The sequence below is a fragment of the Canis lupus genome, chromosome 37, assembly GCF_003254725.2.
Source record: "Canis lupus dingo isolate Sandy chromosome 37, ASM325472v2, whole genome shotgun sequence".
NCBI classification, from domain to species: Eukaryota; Metazoa; Chordata; class Mammalia; order Carnivora; family Canidae; genus Canis; species Canis lupus.
Genome location: NC_064279.1, coordinates 29312161 through 29333634, shown reverse-complemented (window position 1 = coordinate 29333634; position 21474 = coordinate 29312161). Strand labels below are relative to the sequence as shown.

Sequence of the window (21474 nt, the reverse complement as noted above, 5' to 3'; positions counted from 1 at the left end):
TCTGAAAGCAAACAGTTATTCTAAAGATAAAGCATGAAAGAAATTCTCCACCCGCCCTGACTTTAGAATCCCAACATCCCGACAGAGAAGCTCCGTTTCATCTTTCGTTGTTTTGCTTCTTGGCAGCCTTCCCAAACTTGATGAAAATTTAAACGATGACAAGGAGAAACACACTCAAAACATATTACAAATATACACAAATACGGGAAGTTCAACACAGACACTACACTGCAGTATCTCCAAATAAGATGTGAGCGTGGCATGGCCAAAAGCTCCAGGGCCCTGGGTCTCAGCACTCCCATCCTGCACCGATGGACATTCTTCACTTGTTGCCGGTGCCTCTCCATGCTGACTGGGAATCAATAACCAATAGGACATAAAAAACATGGTACCTATGATTTTTAAGTCTTGATTCGAACACATCTTCGTTGGTGCAGGCATAAATACTCTCGATCATGCTCAAGTAAGACAAGCAACACAGGTGAAGAGACTTTCTATGTAGGTATCACAGTGCTTTCAGAATCATACATTGTTTCCACAGTAACATAAAAATCTACAGATTAAATCTTAACTCACCACGCGGTATGAAGTTAAATTCTCATGTATCTTAGTAAGAATGCCAGTGTCAGAAGCATTCTCCATGTTCCCACGTTCTAGTGTAAAGGCTGTTCCATAGAAGGGGTCAGGGGCTTTTGTAATAAGCTGCCAACTGACACTGACACACACACCCCAGTGCAAACTATCAAGGGAAAGAATCCTCATTTTGAAATGAGATACAGGATTACACATCTAGAATATCATATAGGGGTGGATAGATCTGCCCATAAACGGGTGGATCGTAAATATCGGCAACTCAATGTACATACAGTTGACGAATACCCTTCTAGCCTTTGCTGCTTAAAGCCTACCCTAACTTTTAGAATTGCTTCCAACTTAAAAAAAAAAAAAAAAAAAAAAGGCCATCTTCCTAGTTTCAGAGCTAACCTAAGACCCTGAATGCTCTGAGGGCAGGCTACTGGACACTAGCTGTCCACGGTGCTACACTGGCTGGGTTTCCTTCTTTACTATGGAACATAACCTCTAGTGCTATCTTGGCCCCTGCAGCCCCAACCGAACTCCCATTTTTTTTCCCCAATAAAAAATATATAGAGAAGACGCTGTCAGGCATATATTCACAAGGTCTCAACCTCTTAAAACATAAGTATGGGTATATTTATTTCTCTCAAATGCATACAAGACAATAATTACACAGCAACAAATCTTTTGTTCAACAATGATTTGATTCATAAGCATCTGAATTTACATAATTTCACATCCATACCTTTGCATTTTTAAATACTGTAAGTAAAAAAGCCCCCCCAAATAACCAATTCTTATATTTTCCTATTTATCCCTCTATACATCCAAACTTTAAAAAGTTACAAACTGAACATTATACAGAACATATAAATCATGTTTAAAAACTTGAGGTTTTAAAATCACTGTTCCCCAAAATGATTCAGAAAGTCCTCATGCTGACGAGTGCAGTCCTAGGTGGTAAGGTCAGTTGGAAGGGGGACGAAAGAAGAGCCAGACACCGGTTTGCTGTCGTAATGTTTTACTAATCCTGTCAGTAAAAACGGCGACGTCATGAGAAGTAACAGTTTAGGTTTACTACGAGGAACGGGGTTTGCCTCACAGGTGGAGACATGCACTTCAAGTATTTTCCTATTTGATCTGAGCTCCCTGCAGCAAGCGAGGCTGAAAGAGAACAACTATTTTCTTCCATACATTCGCTCAATGTCCGCCTGGTAATGTGTTTTAAGCTCTTTGCGTTTCAGCTTGAAGGCATCTGTCACCAGACCAGTTTCGGGGGTCCACGGTTCCGGGCTCAAACGAATTTTTACTGGAATTTCGAATTTTTCTAGACTCGCTGGGATGGTAGAAAAGGAAAAAAAAAAAAAAATGTAACTGCAAAGGCATGAGAAATGTATGATTCTTAGTATAAGAATTCTTAGTATAAATTGTGTAACTTCTCCACTCTTTGAGCACCCAGCAAAATGCACATCTTGTGAATCTCACTTCTAAATAACCCACCCCTCGAAAGGAGAAAAAAATGAGTGGGAAATATCAGAAAGGGAGACAGAACATGAGAGACTCCTAACTCTGGAAAATCAACCAGGGGCGGGGGAAGGGGAGGTGGGCGGGGGGTGGGGGTGACTGGGTGATGGGCACTGAGGGGGGCACTTGGCTGGATGAGCACTGGGTGTTATTCTATATATTGGCAAATAGAACACCAATAAAAAATAAATTTACCCAAAAAATTAAATAAATAAATAACCCACCCCTCAAAAGTTAGAAGTAAAAAAAGGGAAAGAGAGAGAGACATGTGTGAGAATTATAATAGCAAAATACTTGTTTAAAAAATCAACATGGCCATCAATGAGTGGTTATGATATAGGCAGAAGATGAAATAATTCCACCATTAAAAATGAGTTCCAACTATGTGGTACGTATAGGGTGTAAAGATATTTGCAATATATTGGACTTAAAAAAAAAGTTCTTTTTTTAAAAAAACAGATAAACTATATGCATGTAGGTGTAGGAGGTGCCGCGTATACACGGAACTATAAACTGTATACCCCTAGGGCCTAAGAGCCACGATTAAGGAAAGGAAATGTCACACACCTATGTTTGGAGTTTAGTACAAGATTACTTGAGAAACTAAGAAATAATCAAGTTTAAAGAGAATCAAATAATAAATAAATAAATAAATAAATAGATAGATAGATAGATAGATAGAATCTTGTCATCGAACCAGAATATTCCGTATAAGTTAAAGGAAAGAATGTGCGGGGCAGCCCTGATGGCACAGCGGTTTAGCGCCACCTGCAGCCCAGGGCGTGATCCTGGAGACCCTGGATCAAGTCCCACGTCAGGCTCTCTTCTCTGCATGGTGCCTGTTTCTCCCTCTGCCTGTGTCTCTGCCTCCCTCTCTCTATGTGTGTCTCTATGAATAAATAAATAAAGTCTTTAAAAAAAAAAAAAAAGAAAGAAAGAATGTGCGCTCACCACTGTTCCTAATCCCCTGCCGGGCCCCAGCAGACTGTCCAGCACAGGGCTGGAGACGGGGTGCGGGGTGGACCCAGGAAGGGGAAGGAGGTGTGGTTTCTCCAGCATTCACTCGACAAATATTTATTGAAAAAGATTACTGTGTAAAGTGCTTTACTAAACACTCTAAAAAACACAAGAACAAGTTTCTGTTCTCAAGCGGTGGGCAGTCTGAGGATAAAGGGGTGCACACCCAGCCATGATTACACACTTGCTCACTGCAGTGAAGGCCCTGGTACCCTGGGCGCCAACACATCTATTAACCCCAACTTGTAAACACACAGATACAGCAAGGTTTTCTTCTTCAAAGACTAACCTTCCTTCAGGGGCGCTCCCCGAGCGGGAAATTCACTGTGAGCAAAGGCGGCGGGGCCTGACCCCACACTCAGCGGGCACAGGAGCCTGGGGACTAAGGAGCGCCCTGCAGACCTCGTCGGAGGCTCTGAATCTCAGCCCGCTCGGCACTGCCCTCCAGGACCGGACTCAAGAGCGTGGCAGGCGTGATGAGCCCTCCGGAACTCAGAACATACACACGCACAGCCACACGACCAGCGGGAGGAATGAGGGCTCTATCGGAGGAGCTTTTTTATTTGGTTGTGTTTGTAAAGAGGTTAAAGCAAGTATTTTTATTTTCTTCCTTTTTATTCTCTTATCTATCCTAATAGGTATTAATAAGCTAACTTCATATCCCAGAGTAAGAGTAAAAATCCCTCAAGGGCCTGCATCCCGTTCTGCAGAGAACATGAATGTATTTTCAGCTGCGTGCAGGGCAGTTGTGTCGCCGCAGGCAGGAGGCTTGTTACCGTCTTGACCTAGAAATCAGGCATGCTTTAGGGAGCCGTACACGGCCGCCGAAGGGATGCGCAGTGCGCTGGGAAGGTCAGTTCTATGCACCAACCGGGCGGGCTGGAGTTCCCAGTTGTTCAGCGACACACTAATCCAAGGTGCAGCTCTGAGGATATTCTGTACATATGACTAAGTCTGTAACCAGTTTACTTGACGTGAGGAAGACTGTCCTAGAACACCTTATGGGCCTGGTTTGGTCAACGGAAAGGCCAGAGCTGACGTGTCCCCGCAAGAAATGATCCTGCCTGTGGTGGGACCTGCACCTGCCGCCTTAGGGTCCAGTCCACCCCCTCCACAGGCTGCCCTACCAATTCCCAGCTTGGCCTCGTTGGCCCCAAAGATCACATAAACCAATTCTTCCCAGTAAGTCTCCCTATATATAACCTAGTAATGCTGTTTCTCAGGTGTAAACCCAAAGTAAATGTTGTGTCAGAATGAAGTTGGATCCCTTCTTCACATCACATAAAAATGAACTCAAATGGATCAAGGACCTGAATGTAATACCTGAAACTACAAAACTCTTAGAATAAAATACAGGGTGTGTCTTTGTGAGAGGTTAGGCAGTAATTTCTCAGATGTGACACCAAAAGCATGAGCAACAAAGGAAAAAAAATATTCTTTTCAAAATCAAAACTGTTGTACTTTGAAGGATACCATCAAAAAAATAAATAAATAAAAATGCAAAAATAAAATAATGCAACCCACAGAATGGGAGAAAATATTTACAAATCACAAATCTGGGAAGACCCTTGTGTCTAAAATATCTAAGAAACTTGTGTAACTCAGTAATACAAAGGCAATCCCGTTTAAAAATGAGCAAAGGGATGCCTGGGTGGCTCAGTGGTTGAGGGTCTGTCTTCTGCTCAGGTCATGACTGGTCCTGGGTCAAGTCCCGCACTGGGCTCCCACAGGGAGCCTGCTTCTCCCTCTGCCTGTGTGTGTCTCTGCCTCTTTCTCTTTTTCTCTCTCTCTCTGTGTCTTTCATGAATAAATAAATACAATCTTAAAAAAAATGAGCAAAATATCTGTACAGACATTTCTCTAGAGAAGATGTGGCTAATAAATACAAGAAAGGATGCTCAACATCAGTAGCCACCAGGCTATTTTAAAATATAAATCAAAAAAAAAAAATAATAAAAAAAAATAAAATAAAATAAAAAAAAAATAAAAATAAAATATAAATCAAAACCAAGAGATACCAAACTTTATACCCCCTAAGATGCTAGACTCCAAAGACTGAAAAGGATGCACAGTAACAAGTGTTGCGAGGACATGGGGAAACAGGAATCAACACAGTGGAAATGGTAAAATGATGCCACCGTTTTAGAAAATAGTTTGGAAAATATTTGGAAAAAAAATTCTGGAAAATTGTCTGGTACTTTCTCAAAAGGTTTAACACAAAGTTGACCCAGGCCTAACAATCCCCGCATCAGCACCGACCGGGAGAAACGAGTATGTCCACACAAACCCTTGCGTATCAGTGCTCATGGCAGCACGATCCACTAAGTCCCCAAAGGTCTTCGTCTCACTGCAGCCCCCAACACACACGCAAAAAGGGGATACAGGACACATCTGTACAAGCAACTACCAGGACGCTGACAGTATAGAAAATGCAGAACAGAGTCCTAGACAGTGCAGGGTGGGCTGGGACGGCCAAGCTCCAGCTGTGGAAAGGAGAGAAAGGGCCAACCCCGAAGCCAGGAGCTGCAGGGTCAAGGACACTCTGACTGGTGCACATCTGTCTCGGGAGCACAAGGTGGGCGAGTCTGGGGAGGACCCTGGACGTGCCCAGAAGCCTGCTCTTCTATCTAATGGTAGGAAAATACAGTTGGTTCCTGAGCAGGGAATGATGTCACCTAAGGCTTGCGACAGCAACGGGAGTGAACATGGACATCCCTCCTGCCTCAGCCTTCAGATCTGTGTCACACTCACCTGAAATAGCAGCTTCAGAAAGCACTTTGAGTACCTCGTTCTCCATTTCACAGCTGTTACACAACTCCTCCCAGGTCCCCTGAAGTCCTTTCTTTCGAGCGAGTTCCGTTAGTTCCTTTTGATTTGGCACAATGAACCCGATGACGTAAGAATGGTAACTGAAATACATAAGGGACCACTCGGCTAAGGAGCTAAACGGCACACGGGCACATGGACGGCGTCGTAATCAATACTCGACTGCCTTAAACCACACGCGTGACACACATTTGGCACCAGCAGAGTTAGCTCGCCCGCCCGACAGCCACTTCTCAGTCCAATTCATAGCACGTCCCCTGCTAAATAAGCCTTAATCTGATATTTACTGACAAATCTCAACTATGTGTAACTGTTAGAAATAGGTCCATACACATTTCTTTTAAAAAATCACACTTAGAAAATTCAACCTTTAAGAAAATCAGTAATTCACGTCAGGTTAAACAAAATTAAAAACTAATGTAAATTAGAAATTGTATCTGGGGTGCCTGGGGGCTCATCGGTGAAGCACCCGACTCCCAATTTCAGCTCAGGTTGTGAGCTCGAGCCCCAAGTCAGGCTCCACACTCCGCGCAGAGTGGACCTGGGATTCTCTCTCCCCCTCCCTCTGCCCCCACCCCCCCGGCTCATGCACTCTCTCGCTCTTAAATATTTTTAAAAATATACTTAAACATCAAAATTTAAAAAAAGAAATTATACGTATAGATATTTGGCAGCAAAGGAATGTGGCTATATTTAATTTTTTTGTTTATCATGAAAACTGTTGCTAGAGTAACTTTAGGTCTGCCTGCGGATGGCAGTAATAGCAAGCGGCAGCAGAGAAGAAGAGCCGTCTGGTTAACATCACGCGAGTAAAATCCAGAACTGTAGCATCCCTGAAGAAAAGATCTCATTGTTACTTAAAGGACAGAATAATTTATAATTCAATAGAGTCAATCTTTAGAGTCTGTTTCTAAATTGGTTCTTTTGGTACCAGATTTTATCTTTTCCTAATAATTGCCGCGTCAACTGGTGCGGTGAGGATCCTCAGCTGGCCACGAAGCATCTGACCACTGCCCCTGGAGAAGAGTCTTACGGATCACACAGCTGTGCACGTGCCATCAGAGTGTCCATGTAAATTCCAAACACACGTCCAAGGGCACATTTCTGGGATTTTTAACTTTAAAGTCTCCGTCCCAGCTGCCTTCGTATCACTGCGGACTAGGGACGCTGTGTGTGGAGCCCAGCTTGCCCTAACTCAGGGCGGAGCCTCAGGCCTGGCCCAGCCTAGAGCAGGGCGGAGTGCTGAGCCCCCCAACTTCCTTCTCCCCTCCCCAGTGCTGACTGCTTCTGGGGCGCTTCCCGTGCAGAGGGGCGGGTGGCTGGGGGTACCGAGGCAGCAGGACGGCTCGACCCCCCGCCACCCCCCCCACACACACACACAGGACACCGAGGAGGGGGCAAGGACAGCATCCGGGACTGTCACTGGCGCTCCTCAGAAGGCGCCGGTCCCAGGGACGACAGGTAAGGAGGAGGACGGCTCGGTGGGACCTCGCGGGGAAGACCCCCAGGAAGGAGAGCCGATGCCGCAACGGGCGCAGTAAAGCTAAGAGAGCCGCACTTACCTGTTTGCGTAAGCACAGATGTTATCTACGAGGGAGAGATTCTTCAAAGCCGCCTCGACCTTCCCGAGAGAAACATACTCCCCGGCCTGGAGCTTCACGAGGTCCTTCTTCCGATCTGTCAGAACAGAGGCCGGGAGGGGACACGCGAGCTCAGCGCCACCGTCACGCATACGAACACTGGCCACTCCCTACAGACTGCGCTGGCGGGGACGTTTACTGTAATAATTACGCCAAAATTTAAAGACCGTAAAATCAGGCCCGATTTTTTGTACAATTACATCAATTCCTTCAGAAAAGAAAATTAGCCTCTGGTAGAGGGACCCCGACCAAGAGGGGTGGTTGTAAGGGCTTTAGGCACGTCCCGCCGAACGCCGGTTCCTGCTGCACAGAACACCAGGAAGGCGGCGAATGAGCGGCGAAGGGGGCAGTCACTCCTCTGGGGACGTGCATCACCTCCCCAACCATGGGGACGTGAGCGGCCGCGCCTGCCAGCTGTGGATTTGGGGAGGAGGCCCGGGGAGTGTTGAGGGAAGGTGGGCGGTAGCCTCGCTCTGGGTGAGGGTGGAGGGCGGACATATGGGGGGGGGGGGGGGTGACGGGGGACGGACGAGACCGCACTGAGCCCCCGGGACCTTCAGCAGCCCAGCCCTGCACATCGACAGAGAGCAATGCCTGCAACAGGGTGACAGGAGGTGCGGGCCTGACCGATGAGCCCGGTCAGAGGGCGACAGAAAGAACAGAACGGCCTCGGGGCATGTGTCACACGCTCAATCAGGAGCACCGCTAAGATTCGGGGAGCCAACTGAAGGTCTCCCCTCCTCCCAGGTTTCCAGGACAGAACACTGATCGCTGAGAAATGGAATGTAGCAGGGAAGGCAGGGAGCTATTTTTTTTTGCCCGGTGGGTCGCAGTCCTCAGCCTGCCAGGGCCGCCTCATCCTCACAGGAGGGAGCCCTGTCCAAGGACCTCTAGATAGCAAAGAGCACGCAAAAATAAATATTCCTTCCTAAAAATTTGACTCTTTGACGGTTATCTAGTAATTTAAAGATACCACTGCTATTCAACAGATTTTGGGACCCCCCCTCAAATGTCAAGCTGTAAAACTTCTGCAGTCTCGATTATGAAATACTATATTCCAGGGATGCTACAACGGACCGTGCCAACACTGCAGAAACATCTCCTTTGTAAAACTATCTCACAAACATCTACTGTCAGGAAAAATAAAACATTAGATGGCTCACCGATAATCTTTAAACAACCATCAGGGTCAAACTCCCCAATATCTCCAGTACAGAGCCACCTCTGTCCATTTTCATCTTCAAAGAAATCAGCTTTTGTTTTTGCTTCATTTTTGTAGTATCCTATTGTCACGTTTTGGCCACCAATAAGAATTTCACCCCTAGGGTGTGGTTTATCGGTATTAAAGTATCCACCTAACAAACACCAAATAATTTAGAGTTAAGTCAGTATTTTTATTCCTATATACATGTGAAATTTGAAACTGAGTTTCTAAATAGGGACAACACCTGATTTTAATCCAATCAGAGTTTCCCAAAGGAAATTAGGCAGACAGTAGGAATGAACAATACTCACTAACATAAAACTAGGCGCACAATTTCAGTTGCTTAACCATAAGCACTTATGCTTTTAAAATAGAATTCCTAGTAAAAATTACACTAAAAAAATCCGACATCTGTGGTATAAAATAATCACATATATTACACAGGTAAATTCCTTAGGGATTCTGTAGAGATTCTTACATAAGTGATAAAAGTATTAAATCACGTATTCAATAAAACATCTCTGTAAACTGAAAGTACACTATGTTTAAGATTTATGTCTTACAGATAATTTCACAATGATTTCAAGTTTAAATCTGTTGAACATTTTCACTAATTCTGCTAAAAGAGAACTGAAAAATGGCATCGAACCCACAGAATCTTCACTGAGTAAAAGAAAAGTGCATCCAACCAATCATTGATAATGTATATACACTGGTAGTATCAAATGAAATTTTTTAAAAAATGACTAGTATTTAAATGGCAGAACGGATTTTTATGAAATTATAGTAAAAATTTCCTTTTGACCAATCTAGATTGAAGCCACCAGGGAAAGAAAAAAGAAAAAATAGTAAAAATCTCCAGTCTCACATATTACATTTTATGATTTCTGCTTCTACAAAATAAACTTATGATCATTCCTAATTTACTCACTTTATTCATTTAGCAGATTTCTCAAGTTTTTGCCATAATTCTTACTTGCATTCATGTAATAAAATAAGCAAAATAAAAACAACTATAATTCTTCAAAATCATCCTTTAAACAAGTGAAATAAATAGATTCATATTGTTCTAGACAAAACAGTTCTATTATAAACAAAAACAAGCTCTTGCAGGTGATTCTATATTCTAAAATAAGGAAGAAAATGAAACACAATTGTAATTTCAGGGTTTAATGTTATACAGATTAATGCTCTGTGGTTAAAATAGGTTATTACCTTCCTCCCAGTTCTTCAATTTGATTTCACAGCAAACTAATGGTGCTCCCACTCTGCCAGTATTGTAGTCCCATACTAAGATGCAAATGGAAAAAAAGTATTTGATTACAGCGGTGAATCAACAGCTTCATTTTTCTAAATTACCAAAAATGATGATTTATCCCAAAGATCTGACAACCCCAGAGAATCTTTAAAGGCAGGAGTCACAAACTGGTGAACCAAGAGCTGTGTGGCCCACACGGAGTTCTGTTTTTTTTATTCTGAATCAGTTAGTGACATTTAAAGATCAAGACATTTCACAGAGCAGTGTGGACTCTCCAGGAACCACGGGGCCTGCATTTCCAGCACAGCCACAACGCAGGCCCCGCAGGATGGGCCTTGCCCCTCCGGTTCCCCAGGCCCCCTCCTCACACCCATCATCTACCTCCTCACCTCAGGGCCCCCTTCACTCACCCAAGGAGCTGCCTGGTTCCTGAGTCTGGAGCCCCTATCTTAAAGGACGATGGATCACAACGGGTTACACCTACTCCACTCTCGTTAGGCCTGAGGGTTTTGCAGTACAAATAACCTCGCCCATCTTCTCCCATATATCGGTTTTTCTAAGTGAGGCCTCAAAAGCCTCCCTGACACCAGCTTATGCTATCGCGCTATTTAAACTCCTGCGCAAGAGTTCAGAAGACTAGGCTGGAGACGAAGATTAACTTTCGAGGATCTGGGAAAAGCATACACCTCTATTGTGAATTACAACTGCATTATGTTTCCTCTTCAAAGATCAGAAATAAAAGGCTGATATTTAATGATTTATAGGTTGTTTTATTTCCAACATAAACTTTAAGTGATTAATCACATTCAATATGAATCATAAGAACAGAAACTATAAGGATCCTCAGAAGAAAAGAACCACCACACAGACGCACATATTTCAGATTGCTTGCTTATGGGCACCTGGGTGGCTCAATCCGTTAAGTGTCCGTGTTCAGCTCAGGTCATGATCCTGGGATGGAGCCCCACATCGGGATCCCTGCTCCGCAGGGGAACCTGCTTCTCCTCTGCCCCTCCCCCTACTCATTCTCTCTCTCCCTCTCTCTCTCTCTCTCTCTATCCCCCTAATAAACAAAATCTTAAAAAAAAAAAAAAAAAAAAGATTGCTTATTTCCTGTAAGACAAGACTCACAAGTAGCTTCCAAAATACTGAAAACAGGAAAATAGAGAATTCAAGGTAAACCTGACAGAAGAATGACACACAGAAACACTCAAGGTAAATGGGGGAAAGTAACCAGTTAAGAGGTTTAGTATTTATCAGGATCTAGAAAATACAGTACTTTTCCTAGTACTGATAAGCAAAATTGAACTTTTCTCCATAAAGGGAGCAAAAGGCACTTTGGGATTCAGCTGGAAACCACCTGGGTAGTGGACCCTAAAATTATATTCTCTAATATTGAATCTGGGTTCTCTCTCACTTACACTGACCACCCCCATAAACCACTTCAGAGTTTGAGCTTTAATACACATACCTAAACAGTACAAAACATACTAATTTTCTTCACAAAGGGAAATAACTGATGTAAGAAAATAAATGTATACAATACAGCCAATGCTTGTTACTAAAACTTCTTTTCAGATGCTAAGTAGCTTTTAATATGACATATCGTAATCTGACATGAAAGACTCCTTTACTTATTGACTATTCGATGTACCCAATACATTCTAAATACTTTATCAATAATCACAGTACTTAGAACTTATCATTATTCTGCTACACAAACACCTTAACCACTCTTGCCCTCCCTACTGCAGAAAACAACCCACACCAAAAACTGCCCTAGTTGCACCGCAGCCTCCGTTGCACACACCACTTTATGGGTAACACCAACCTTCTGTAATTGTGCCCGCACCACAGGACTCGGTGAGTCCATATCCCTGACCAACGGGACAACAAAAACAGATGTTCATGAATCGCTGTGTGGTTGCAGAAAGTGGAGCACCTCCACACAACAAAAGCCGAATGTTTCCACCTAACAAGCCTCGAACTTTTCGGAAAATAAACCTTAAAAAAAAAAAAAAAGAATCAGAATCACACATTTTTAAAGCTAAATGGGATTTTCCAAATCATTCAGACTAATCTCCCAATTTTGATATGTGAGATTTTGAGTTAGGCCACACACCAAATCAAGAGATTCTCTGACCTACTTAAATCTTAATTTTTGTTAAGTTTGACCAAGTAAAGGACGTATGATTTTCAAGAACAAATTCAAGTAATATTTGAATTCAAAATTGTCATGTTTAATTTAGTATAATAATGGCAAACCATGTTTATAGGCAGAGTAATTAGTTTTATATTATATATTATACATATTAATATTGAATAATCCTGCCGCATCTTTATAAAATTTAGCACTAAAAGCAAATTATTTTTTTCTTTGGCTTGTTTCATTAGAAATGTGTACATAACTGCAGCACCTGGGGGCTGAGGCAGGTAAGTGTCTGACTCTTGGTTTCAGTTCAGGTCATGGGCTCAGGTCATGATCTCAGAGTCATGGGGCCATGGATCGGCCCCGTGTCTGGCTCTATGCTCAGGGTAGAGTTTGCTTGAGATTCTCATTCTCTTGTACACTGCTTGTGCACTGGCTCTCTCAAACAAATTTTTTTTTTAAAGAAATGTGTACCTATTTGTGCAATCTCTTTTTAAAATTTCCCTGGGTTCTGAAGTGTTTTAAAATGTCTGCTAAATTAAAAAAAAAAAAATTCAAACATCTAATTAAAATGTTTTATTAAAAAAAATGTTAACAGGCTTTACAAAGTAGTTCATATCTCACTAAGAATTTAATTAAAATGAGGCAGAAAAAATATATTAAAAAGTTTCAAATAATGTGGAGCATCTGAAAGCCTTATTAATATTTCCCAAAAAACAAATTAAATGTCATACTTTGTTTTCTAACTTCTAAACTATTTTATAATTAAATCTACTTACTCTATTAGCACTACAAAAACAAAAAACAGGTCTGTGGTAAAATCCATCATTTAACACTTTAAACACAAAACATTTACTCATATTTGCCTGCCATTTTATATTCATATTGAAATAAATTTAAAAGTAAAGAGAAACTATTTGTCAAAATAACTAAAATCACACACGTGTCCCATAGAAAATAAACACGCACTATTAAATACAGTAAAATTGTAAGTGAAACATTTTTTCAAATAACACTGCAATCTTTTTAATTGTTCATATATTCTTATGCAAGATGGATTTTTAGAATCCCTTTGACTTTTTTAAACCATTTTATTTCTTCTAACTATCTCAATTAACTGGGATATGAACAAAGATTTAAGTCCCCAAAGAGAAGGGAACTTACCTGTCACACAGTGGAGTACCATGCCCTCTTGAAATCTGTTCCATTTTGTAATTATAGGCCAGAACAAACAGATTGCGTTGGAAACTACTCATTTCATTCACTTTATTCATGACATTTTTGTAGATCCGATCCATGATTTCCTAGATATATAAAAATGAGTTAATACAGCCAATAATGCTATCAGCTGCCTTACATATTTTACCTTAACACCAGATAAATACTTCTATCAGTATAGACACATTTTAAAATATATAGTTTTTATCAGGAACAAACTTTTAAAATAGAGCCACAGCTAGTTTAAAAATGAGTTTTCTGAAGAAATAACTTTTCACAGCACAAATGTACCTAAATGCCTAGGAGTTGTGGGAGGGGAGGGGGATAAAAACCTTTGGGCAGTAATAATATCATTGATTCTTTATATTGCTTTTGCTTGTTTATTTATTTTGGAAAAAGTAAGCTCACTACACACAAATGAATGACTATATGAAATGGTTTGTAAAATTCTAACCTTATAAAAATAGAGAGAACCACATTCTTTGTTACAAAAGGATACAGGGTTATTCTGTTTGGTTGGTTGTCTTTTAATGCTGCAGCACGCACGAAGTTTTCCTTGTTTGCACTGCATTTTGCTTGCTAGGCCTATTACTATAAAGTCTACTTTAATGGCTTAAAATTAGTTTTTCCTCTCTGATTTTAAAGATTTTATTCATTTATTCATGAGAGACAGGTGCGCGCGCACACACACACACACAGATCAAGAGAGAGGCAGGGACACAGGCAGAGGGAGAAGCAGGCTCCATGCAAGGAGCCCAATGCGGAACTCAATTCCAAGACTCCAGGATCACACCCTGGGCCGGAGGCAGGCACCAAGCCGCTGAGCCACCCAGGGATCCCTTCCAATTTTAAACTGTATTTCATTTTACACGAACTAAAAGTTTACAGAACTAAAGAATAAAAAATACTACACTAAGGAAACCATACACCTATAGAAACTATCAAACTACTGGTCATTTATATATTTGGAGTAACTAAATAACTTTATAACTTTGCTTGGATAAGAGTACCCAGGTATCTGGTAATAATTCCCAACACTTTCAAACAATATCAGAAGCCAAATAAAACTTATATGAAAGAGACAGAAAACCGTTACTGTCCTGTTTCTACTCATCTTATTCCCAGTACCCCCACCCCCATCCCCCAATGCCTGGTATGTTAGGTGCATGGTGCTGCTCAGGTCATTTCAAGTTGCACCAACTTCTCTGTCCCTTCTTTTGGACGAGGCCAGACATTCCTGGGGACTTGGGAGGTAATTACACAATTTGCTTAGACGAGGAGGAAGTGATATCAAACCTCCCCCCATCTCCTGCTGGGCTTCAAGTTTCTACTAACAGCAAATGTATCATAAAAATGATCTGAATAAGAAGCCATTTAGGGAAAGGAGCTGATAATATCATAGAGACACTGAAACTAACTTAAATATTTAGTTAAATTAAAAAAAAAAAGCTTGGAAAAAAAGACAATAAATCTCATAGAGCATAATATAGATAATCAATAAGGAATAAAACCTACGTAAACTGCCTTATCAACTAGCATTTATATTCTGTAGCAGACGACACTTCTTTAGTACTCAACATTAACTAATGGTCAATTCTTACCGGAACAGCTGCCATCAGTGTTGGTTTCAACATAGTTGTATCCCCTTTGCTTCCTTTTTTTATTTTTGAAGACTAGAGAGAGAAAAAGTGATCTATATAAAATGATCCTTATTTTAGAAATTTGGTGGAATTCTTAGGCCAAAAATATATATTATAAATTCATCAATTTATGTATTAAAAGGCAAGCAATTAACTTTAAAATGAGTAATTGTCATCCTTAAATGTAAATGTGTTTAAAAATTATAATTTTTTTTTAGTATCTGAAGTCACAAACGTTGAACTTACCTGATCTGCTAAAGTCTGTGGTGAAGAGTAGCCAATGCGGCATCCGTGAGAAAGACAGACAAGCTCAGCACTTAATTCTAAAACATGGGCCAGAGGCAGATAGCCAATGTAGACATCTCCCTCCCTAAAAGAAAAGGAGATATAAAAGAGTAACCGTCAGATGTCATCTCTGTTGGAAGTGACTGCAAAGCGAGCCCGCCCATGTGAGAGCACCCGTGTGTGCAGGTACGGGAGACAGGCAGACACTGGAGGCGTGTGTGTGTGTGTTGGGGGGGTATGTGGGGGTGGTGAGAAGAACGACAGCTCAACCTCAAACCCAGGAGGCGGCCACGGAGGAAGCGGCTGGCTCCCTGAGCGCTGCAGGAGCAACGTGCTAAAGCAGAGGGATGGGGGCTGAAGGGCCAAACAAGATGACTTCTTTTGAAGGACAGAGGAAATCATCCAAAGAGGAAATGATCCTTAAAGCTGGTGGGCTCCCAAACAGAAAGTTCCACGACTTAGAATAGAATCCACAACTGCTGGGCAGGAATTTTACAAGAGATTCCAGTTTTGAAAGTCACTTAGAAATAAACTATTCTGTATGCAGGAAAGTGTGTGTGTGTGTGTGTACTTTAAGAACTGCCCCCCGCCCCCACAGGAAAGGCAAACTAAGACTGACCCAGGAAACTACTGCTTTTAACTTTTCCCGGAAGTTATCCATTCATAAGAGAAATTTCTCTCCATCCCTAAATTCAATGCCACAGTAACCTGGGAGTGTAATTTCTGTGCATAAGGGAATCAAGAATACCCAACCAGTACCACCGCACCAGACCATCCACTGAGGTAGCGACCCCTCTACACCCCCTCACCTTCTCATTTGGTTTCCTTTTTAGTCCCCTTCCCACAGTACACCCACCCTGCCCTGTTACTGCTGGTCTTAAAAGAAAATTAGAGACTGAATAAAGGTCAATAAATACTGGAATATATGAAGCTATTTGTTCACCTGAATTATACCATGTTTAGGTATAAGAATGACTACAGCAGCAATACTACCAATAGTTTGTAGTTTAAGGGATTAAATAGTTTAAGGGATTTAGGTCAGTTAAAATTTATACTTTTAGAGTAAAACATAAATATTGACAACGCTACATAAAACTGTTTTAAACCTTGCAACTGTTTTGTATTTTAAAGTCCCCCCCCCTCCCTTTTTTTTGAAGGAAAGGCCTACTGTAAACAGGCAGAAAGACAATTTAGCCATACACTACTAAGTGGCACAAACGTCAATGTAACAACCAGCATCTAAGGGACTACTTCACAGGCATTTGCCAGGTGACATACCCCAGTCCTGGAATCCTTTCTGCCATCCCGGTTATACCAGCAATGATGTTACTGTGGGAGATCATGACTCCCTTTGGAAGTCCTGTGGACCCACTCGTATACATGATAACTGCAATATCTAAGGGCATTGGTTTGCTCTGAGGTTTGTTTTCTGCATTGGAGAAAAAAAAAACACACACACATACTTCTGAGAAATTTAGTCATATCATAAATTTTTTTAATAATCATATTTGATAATTCAACAACTACTAGTTGTATTCATTCAGAGGTCAACAAAACAGACCAAGTCCTTGCACTTATGGGACATATGTTCTACTGAGATAAACCATAAACCTATAATGTAATATGAACTAGGGTGGGGCAGCCCCGGTGGCGCAGCGGTTTAGCGCCGCCTGCAGCCCAAGGTGTGATCTTGGAGACCCTGGATCGAGTCCCACATCAGGCTCTCTGTATGATACTGCTTCTCCCTCTGCCTGTGTCTCTGCCTCTCTCTCTATCTCTATGAATAAATAAAATCTTAAAAAAAAATTACAGCATTAAAAAAAAATTACAGCATTAAAAAAAAAAAAAGAACTAGGGTGAAAAATCAAGCAACACAAGGTGAGATGATAGTAGGAGCCATTTAGATGGAAAGGGTCAAGAAACACTTTCCTGGCATGTTGGTATTTTATAAAGACATGGACACTGTGAGGAAGAGAGCCATGGAAACCCTGGATTTAGGACACTGTTTCAAGTAGTAGGAAATAAGCAAGAGCAAAGGCCCTGACGTAGCCACATGACTGGCAGGTTAAGACCAATGAGCAAAAGGGAAAGTAGCAGCCAGGACCATATCATGCTAAGTCTTCAAGGCCATGCTAAGGACTTTGGATTTCACTCTGGGATAGAAAGCAACGTGTTTTGTTTTAAGATTTTATTTATTTGAGAGAGAGCAAGAGCATGAGCAGGGGAAGCAGCAGAGGGAGAGGGAGAAGCAGGCTCCCCGTGGAGCAGAGAGCCTGATGTGGGGCTCAATCCCAGGACCCTGAGATCATGGCCTGAGCAGAAGGCAGACATTTCACCGCCTGAGCCCCCCAGACACAATGTTGTTTGGAACAGGGGCTTGTCGTCACCAGCGACAAGGGTCACTCTGGCTGCTACGTGGCTGCCCGACTTGAGAAAGGGCAGAAAGGCGGTGGGGAGACAAAAGGCTATCCTAGTGATCCAACTATGAAGTAAGCATGGTTGGGCCAGGTACCTAAGACATTTGCTTAAAAAAAAGTTCTCTGCCTCCCAGTAGTGAAGCTGACTTGGCTACCATCTGAACGCTGGATTAGAGGACAATGTCCTCCGTTTGCACAAGCCTAAGCGTGGCACCCAACGTCCTACAGATGACCCAGCAGGAAGGCAGAAGTGTGGTCAGGGAGGGCACCGCCCGAATTAATCTGGGACTTCTCCAAAGTGTGGACTTCCTAAAGAAGTGGGGGGAAACCATTTTAAACGTGCTGAGCTTCCCTTCCTATATGCGCAGATGTATTTCATGACAATGGTCTCCATTCCCGTCCTGTCCTCCTAGCCTAGCATTCAGTCCCTCGTCCCAAGGCACCACTCTCCACCGCCCCCTAGAAGCTGCTCTAAGGTGGGCCTCCTGCAATCCCTGCCTCACCGACTCCTCCAGGGCACCTGCTCTTGCTGCCGACTCCTGCCTCACTGAGGGGCCTCCCTCCTTCCTCTCTGACCCACCCTCCGTTACTCTTGGAGGCACCACATTCTGTGGGTGACCTCACCTCCTTCCACGGTTATACTTAAAACCTAACTTCTGGCTTCTCAATCTCGAAACTGCAAACTTAACTCCACAGTATGTGCTACGCCCCTCTAAATATCCACATGTGAGGGTCTCCCCAGCACTTAAAATTCCATATGCCCAGCATTTTATTCAGCAGAACCCCATTCCCATTCCCAAGCTGAGTGCTTACATCTAATCAAACACTGAGTTTCCAGCTACAAAGGAAATACAGTCCTAGCATCCTAGCAGCTCTTGGGATATTCCTAAATATCTGCACACTTTCTAACATTTTCTGACACTTCTTTGAGAGGAGGAGCTTTGGGGTCACCATGCCTACTTAGGCAAAAACCCTTCAGTTGGAGAACAAGATGATGCTCCCTCTGGAAAAGGCAGAGTTGGATCAGGGAGTGAAGGAGGGGATCTAGGTTTAGCCGCTCCGGCTATCTGTTCCTACTCACAGAGAACTCACGGAGCACTAGTTTAATGGTATTATTTATACAACTGACTTTAAACCACCAAAAGCTGTCACAAAAGAGAAACAGGAAACCTGTATAGAGTAAAAGGTATTTGAAATTCATTTCACGTAACTGCTACTTTTAGAACATTAACAAATTAGTATTTGTGTTCTTCCTTAAACCCTTCTTAAAAGGGCATGTATGAAAGTATACCTGGAGTGACCTTACTTCCCAAAGCAATGGTCTAGAAAATGGGTCTGTCCCTGGTCTAAGTTCAGGATCTGCAACACGTCTAGAGAACACGGTCGCTGCAGAACGGCCATACGGCGTACCTGTGCTCGCCTTGGCTCCCAGAGCCTGCACCGCAGCCATCGTGTGCACAATGACGCCCTTGGGGAACTCAGACCACGTTGGTGGCTTACCGTCCACGGTGATGATGTGCCGCAGGCGTGGGACTAAAGAAACGATATCCTGGAAAAACACGAGCACTCGTTATGTTCATGAGGAGGTGCACTGGTATGAAGAACACTTCTTTCAAGTCGTCACGGCGGGGTATTGGGAAAAGTTTTCAATTAGCAATAATCGCGCCTCGGATAAACCTCATTGGCTACGATACTGCCACTGCGCAAAGCTAAGAAGAATACTTCTTTCAGAAGGAGAAATACTACTCTGAAATTTAAATTGCTATTTTATAGCATTAGATTCACTGTCTGTACACTGCTCTTTGGTAAAATCCTAATCCACAGTGTCCCTTCCTTACACAACAGGCATATTATCAGGGTGCCTGAACTACAGATTAGCCACAAGTTCTGCAGGTTTTTAAGAGGCTCCTAAAGACATGAGGTGAAGTGGAAGGAATTCACTTATAAATGTGGGTATAAAAAACCCAGCAGATATTACTGTTTTTACGGGAAGTCGTCTAGAGACTTTCAAAACCTCCTTCTCCTACAGTTTCATAAAGTCTTTTTTTCCCTGTAAAAAATTCTAAAAACTCATAATGACTCTGCTTCAGAAACAAAATAAATGAATCACCACTTTAGAAACAACCCTTCAAAATTATAAATTTAGTGAAAATAGACTAGAAAACAAATGAGCACAAGAAAAGGGAATTCCTTCACCTTAGACACGGGCATACCACGTTAATAATCTGTAACTCTCTGCGCTAATACACAAATATATACCAAATATTTTTCTTTTCTAAAGGAAAGGAAGAAAATAGGATATTCCTAAAAGTTTACAAAGATATTCAGGATTTTAAAGATCATAAAAGTATCAATATTAGAGCTCATGACACTGAAAAGTCTAGAGTATTCTAGAGTACTGGACAGTTATAAAATAACCATAGTCCTCACCTTCAACTTTGTTTGCAAGAGTTCTTTACTGGTAATGATGTTGGTCACCTCTGTTTCATTTAATCCATGAACAATAGCTGGACCTCCTAGAGTAGCGTACAACGTAACAACTAAAGGGAAAAGGAGGGCAAGTCAAATATCTGAACATTTCAGGATGCACTAAATGCAAATCAAGTCTCTGAAAGCAGTCATGAATTCTAAGGGGATAATACTGAACTCTAAACTGTCAGACCCATAGTTTATTATGTACCTCTTCTTGATTTTCTAAATAATTTCTATATGCTAATAAATACGCCCACTCACTCAACCCTTTCCTTAATGTCCCCCAAGATTGCCAATACTCAAAAAATATTTTTTTTTCTTTTTTAAGTTTTGTTTCACTGGCAGATGTTACTACTCTGGGATGTCACAAGGCAAGGAATTATTTCTCATTCCTACAGTGTCAAAGCCATAGTTATTAAATATTTGGTACTAAAATATGAAAAATACGTAACAGATAATGCACTGATTATCACATTGAATATCAGGCTTAACGTTTTTTATGTTAAGAAAATAACAAGTGGCACTACAGCTTATTCCAAAGTAGAAACCTAAAGGAAAAATTCTTAGCAATGTTGAAATGTAATAATAATTGTGGACTTTTACTCTTTTACTTGCTTGCTGCCTAACCCACAGAAATTAGACTTAAAGTGACTTTAAGAGATGGCAATTCTTTTAAAGCTTCCCCAAAGCAGCATAAGCCCAAATCTACGGGGGGGGGGGGGGGGGGGGGGGGGGTGCAATTTAAAACCAGGAGGCATTTACAGTAAGAGATCTGGTAAAAGCATCTCTTAACCATCTGAAAGGCTCAGACAACCTCTGTACCTAATGTCACATTTTGGCACCAAGATCTGTGAACTAAGCTTCCAGAACTCCCTCACAGACTGGGGCATCAGGACTGCCACAACCCGGCTTATGGCTCCGAGTATTGCAGTTTTAGAGCTCAACTGCTGTTACTGATGGAAGTGGCAGACAAAGTGACACTAACGTCACAAGAGGATTCCTGAGCGAACCAGCAGGGCAACAATGACTCACAGGTGCAGGCCTAGTTAGCAAGGCCTCAAGGCCCCTACTAAGAGGTTCCAGGCCCCCTCCGATACCAACCGCACAACTTGCAGAACTCTAAGTTGTAACAGAATTATCTCCTGATTAGATGCAAGGTGACATTTAACTTCAGAACTTAATTTCTAAAGAGTGAAATATTCATGATAAACAGCATCCCCTCTCCCACACCGAAGACCAGAAAACCTA

General features: G+C 42.0%; 1 protein-coding gene and 1 pseudogene across 2 annotated transcripts in view; both read right to left on the bottom strand.

Moving 5' to 3' along the window:
- Positions 1 to 1190: 1190 nt before the first annotated feature.
- The window catches only part of ACSL3 (acyl-CoA synthetase long chain family member 3), a 65620-nt gene continuing 45336 nt past the window's right edge, over positions 1191 to 21474 (bottom strand). For both annotated transcript variants that reach the window (XM_049106457.1, XM_049106458.1), the window contains 12 exons: positions 20185 to 20294; positions 19165 to 19303; positions 16616 to 16766; positions 15299 to 15422; positions 15014 to 15085; positions 13359 to 13498; positions 11877 to 12049; positions 10003 to 10077; positions 8747 to 8938; positions 7506 to 7620; positions 5869 to 6026; positions 1191 to 1912 (listed from right to left, as the gene is read on the bottom strand). In XM_049106457.1, coding sequence (XP_048962414.1) covers positions 1755 to 1912; positions 5869 to 6026; positions 7506 to 7620; positions 8747 to 8938; positions 10003 to 10077; positions 11877 to 12049; positions 13359 to 13498; positions 15014 to 15085; positions 15299 to 15422; positions 16616 to 16766; positions 19165 to 19303; positions 20185 to 20294 — 1607 coding nt within the window. In that variant the 3' untranslated portion in view covers positions 1191 to 1754. The remainder of the gene's footprint in view (positions 1913 to 5868; positions 6027 to 7505; positions 7621 to 8746; positions 8939 to 10002; positions 10078 to 11876; positions 12050 to 13358; positions 13499 to 15013; positions 15086 to 15298; positions 15423 to 16615; positions 16767 to 19164; positions 19304 to 20184; positions 20295 to 21474) is intronic.
- Positions 19353 to 19465, bottom strand: LOC112656841 (U4 spliceosomal RNA; annotated as a pseudogene).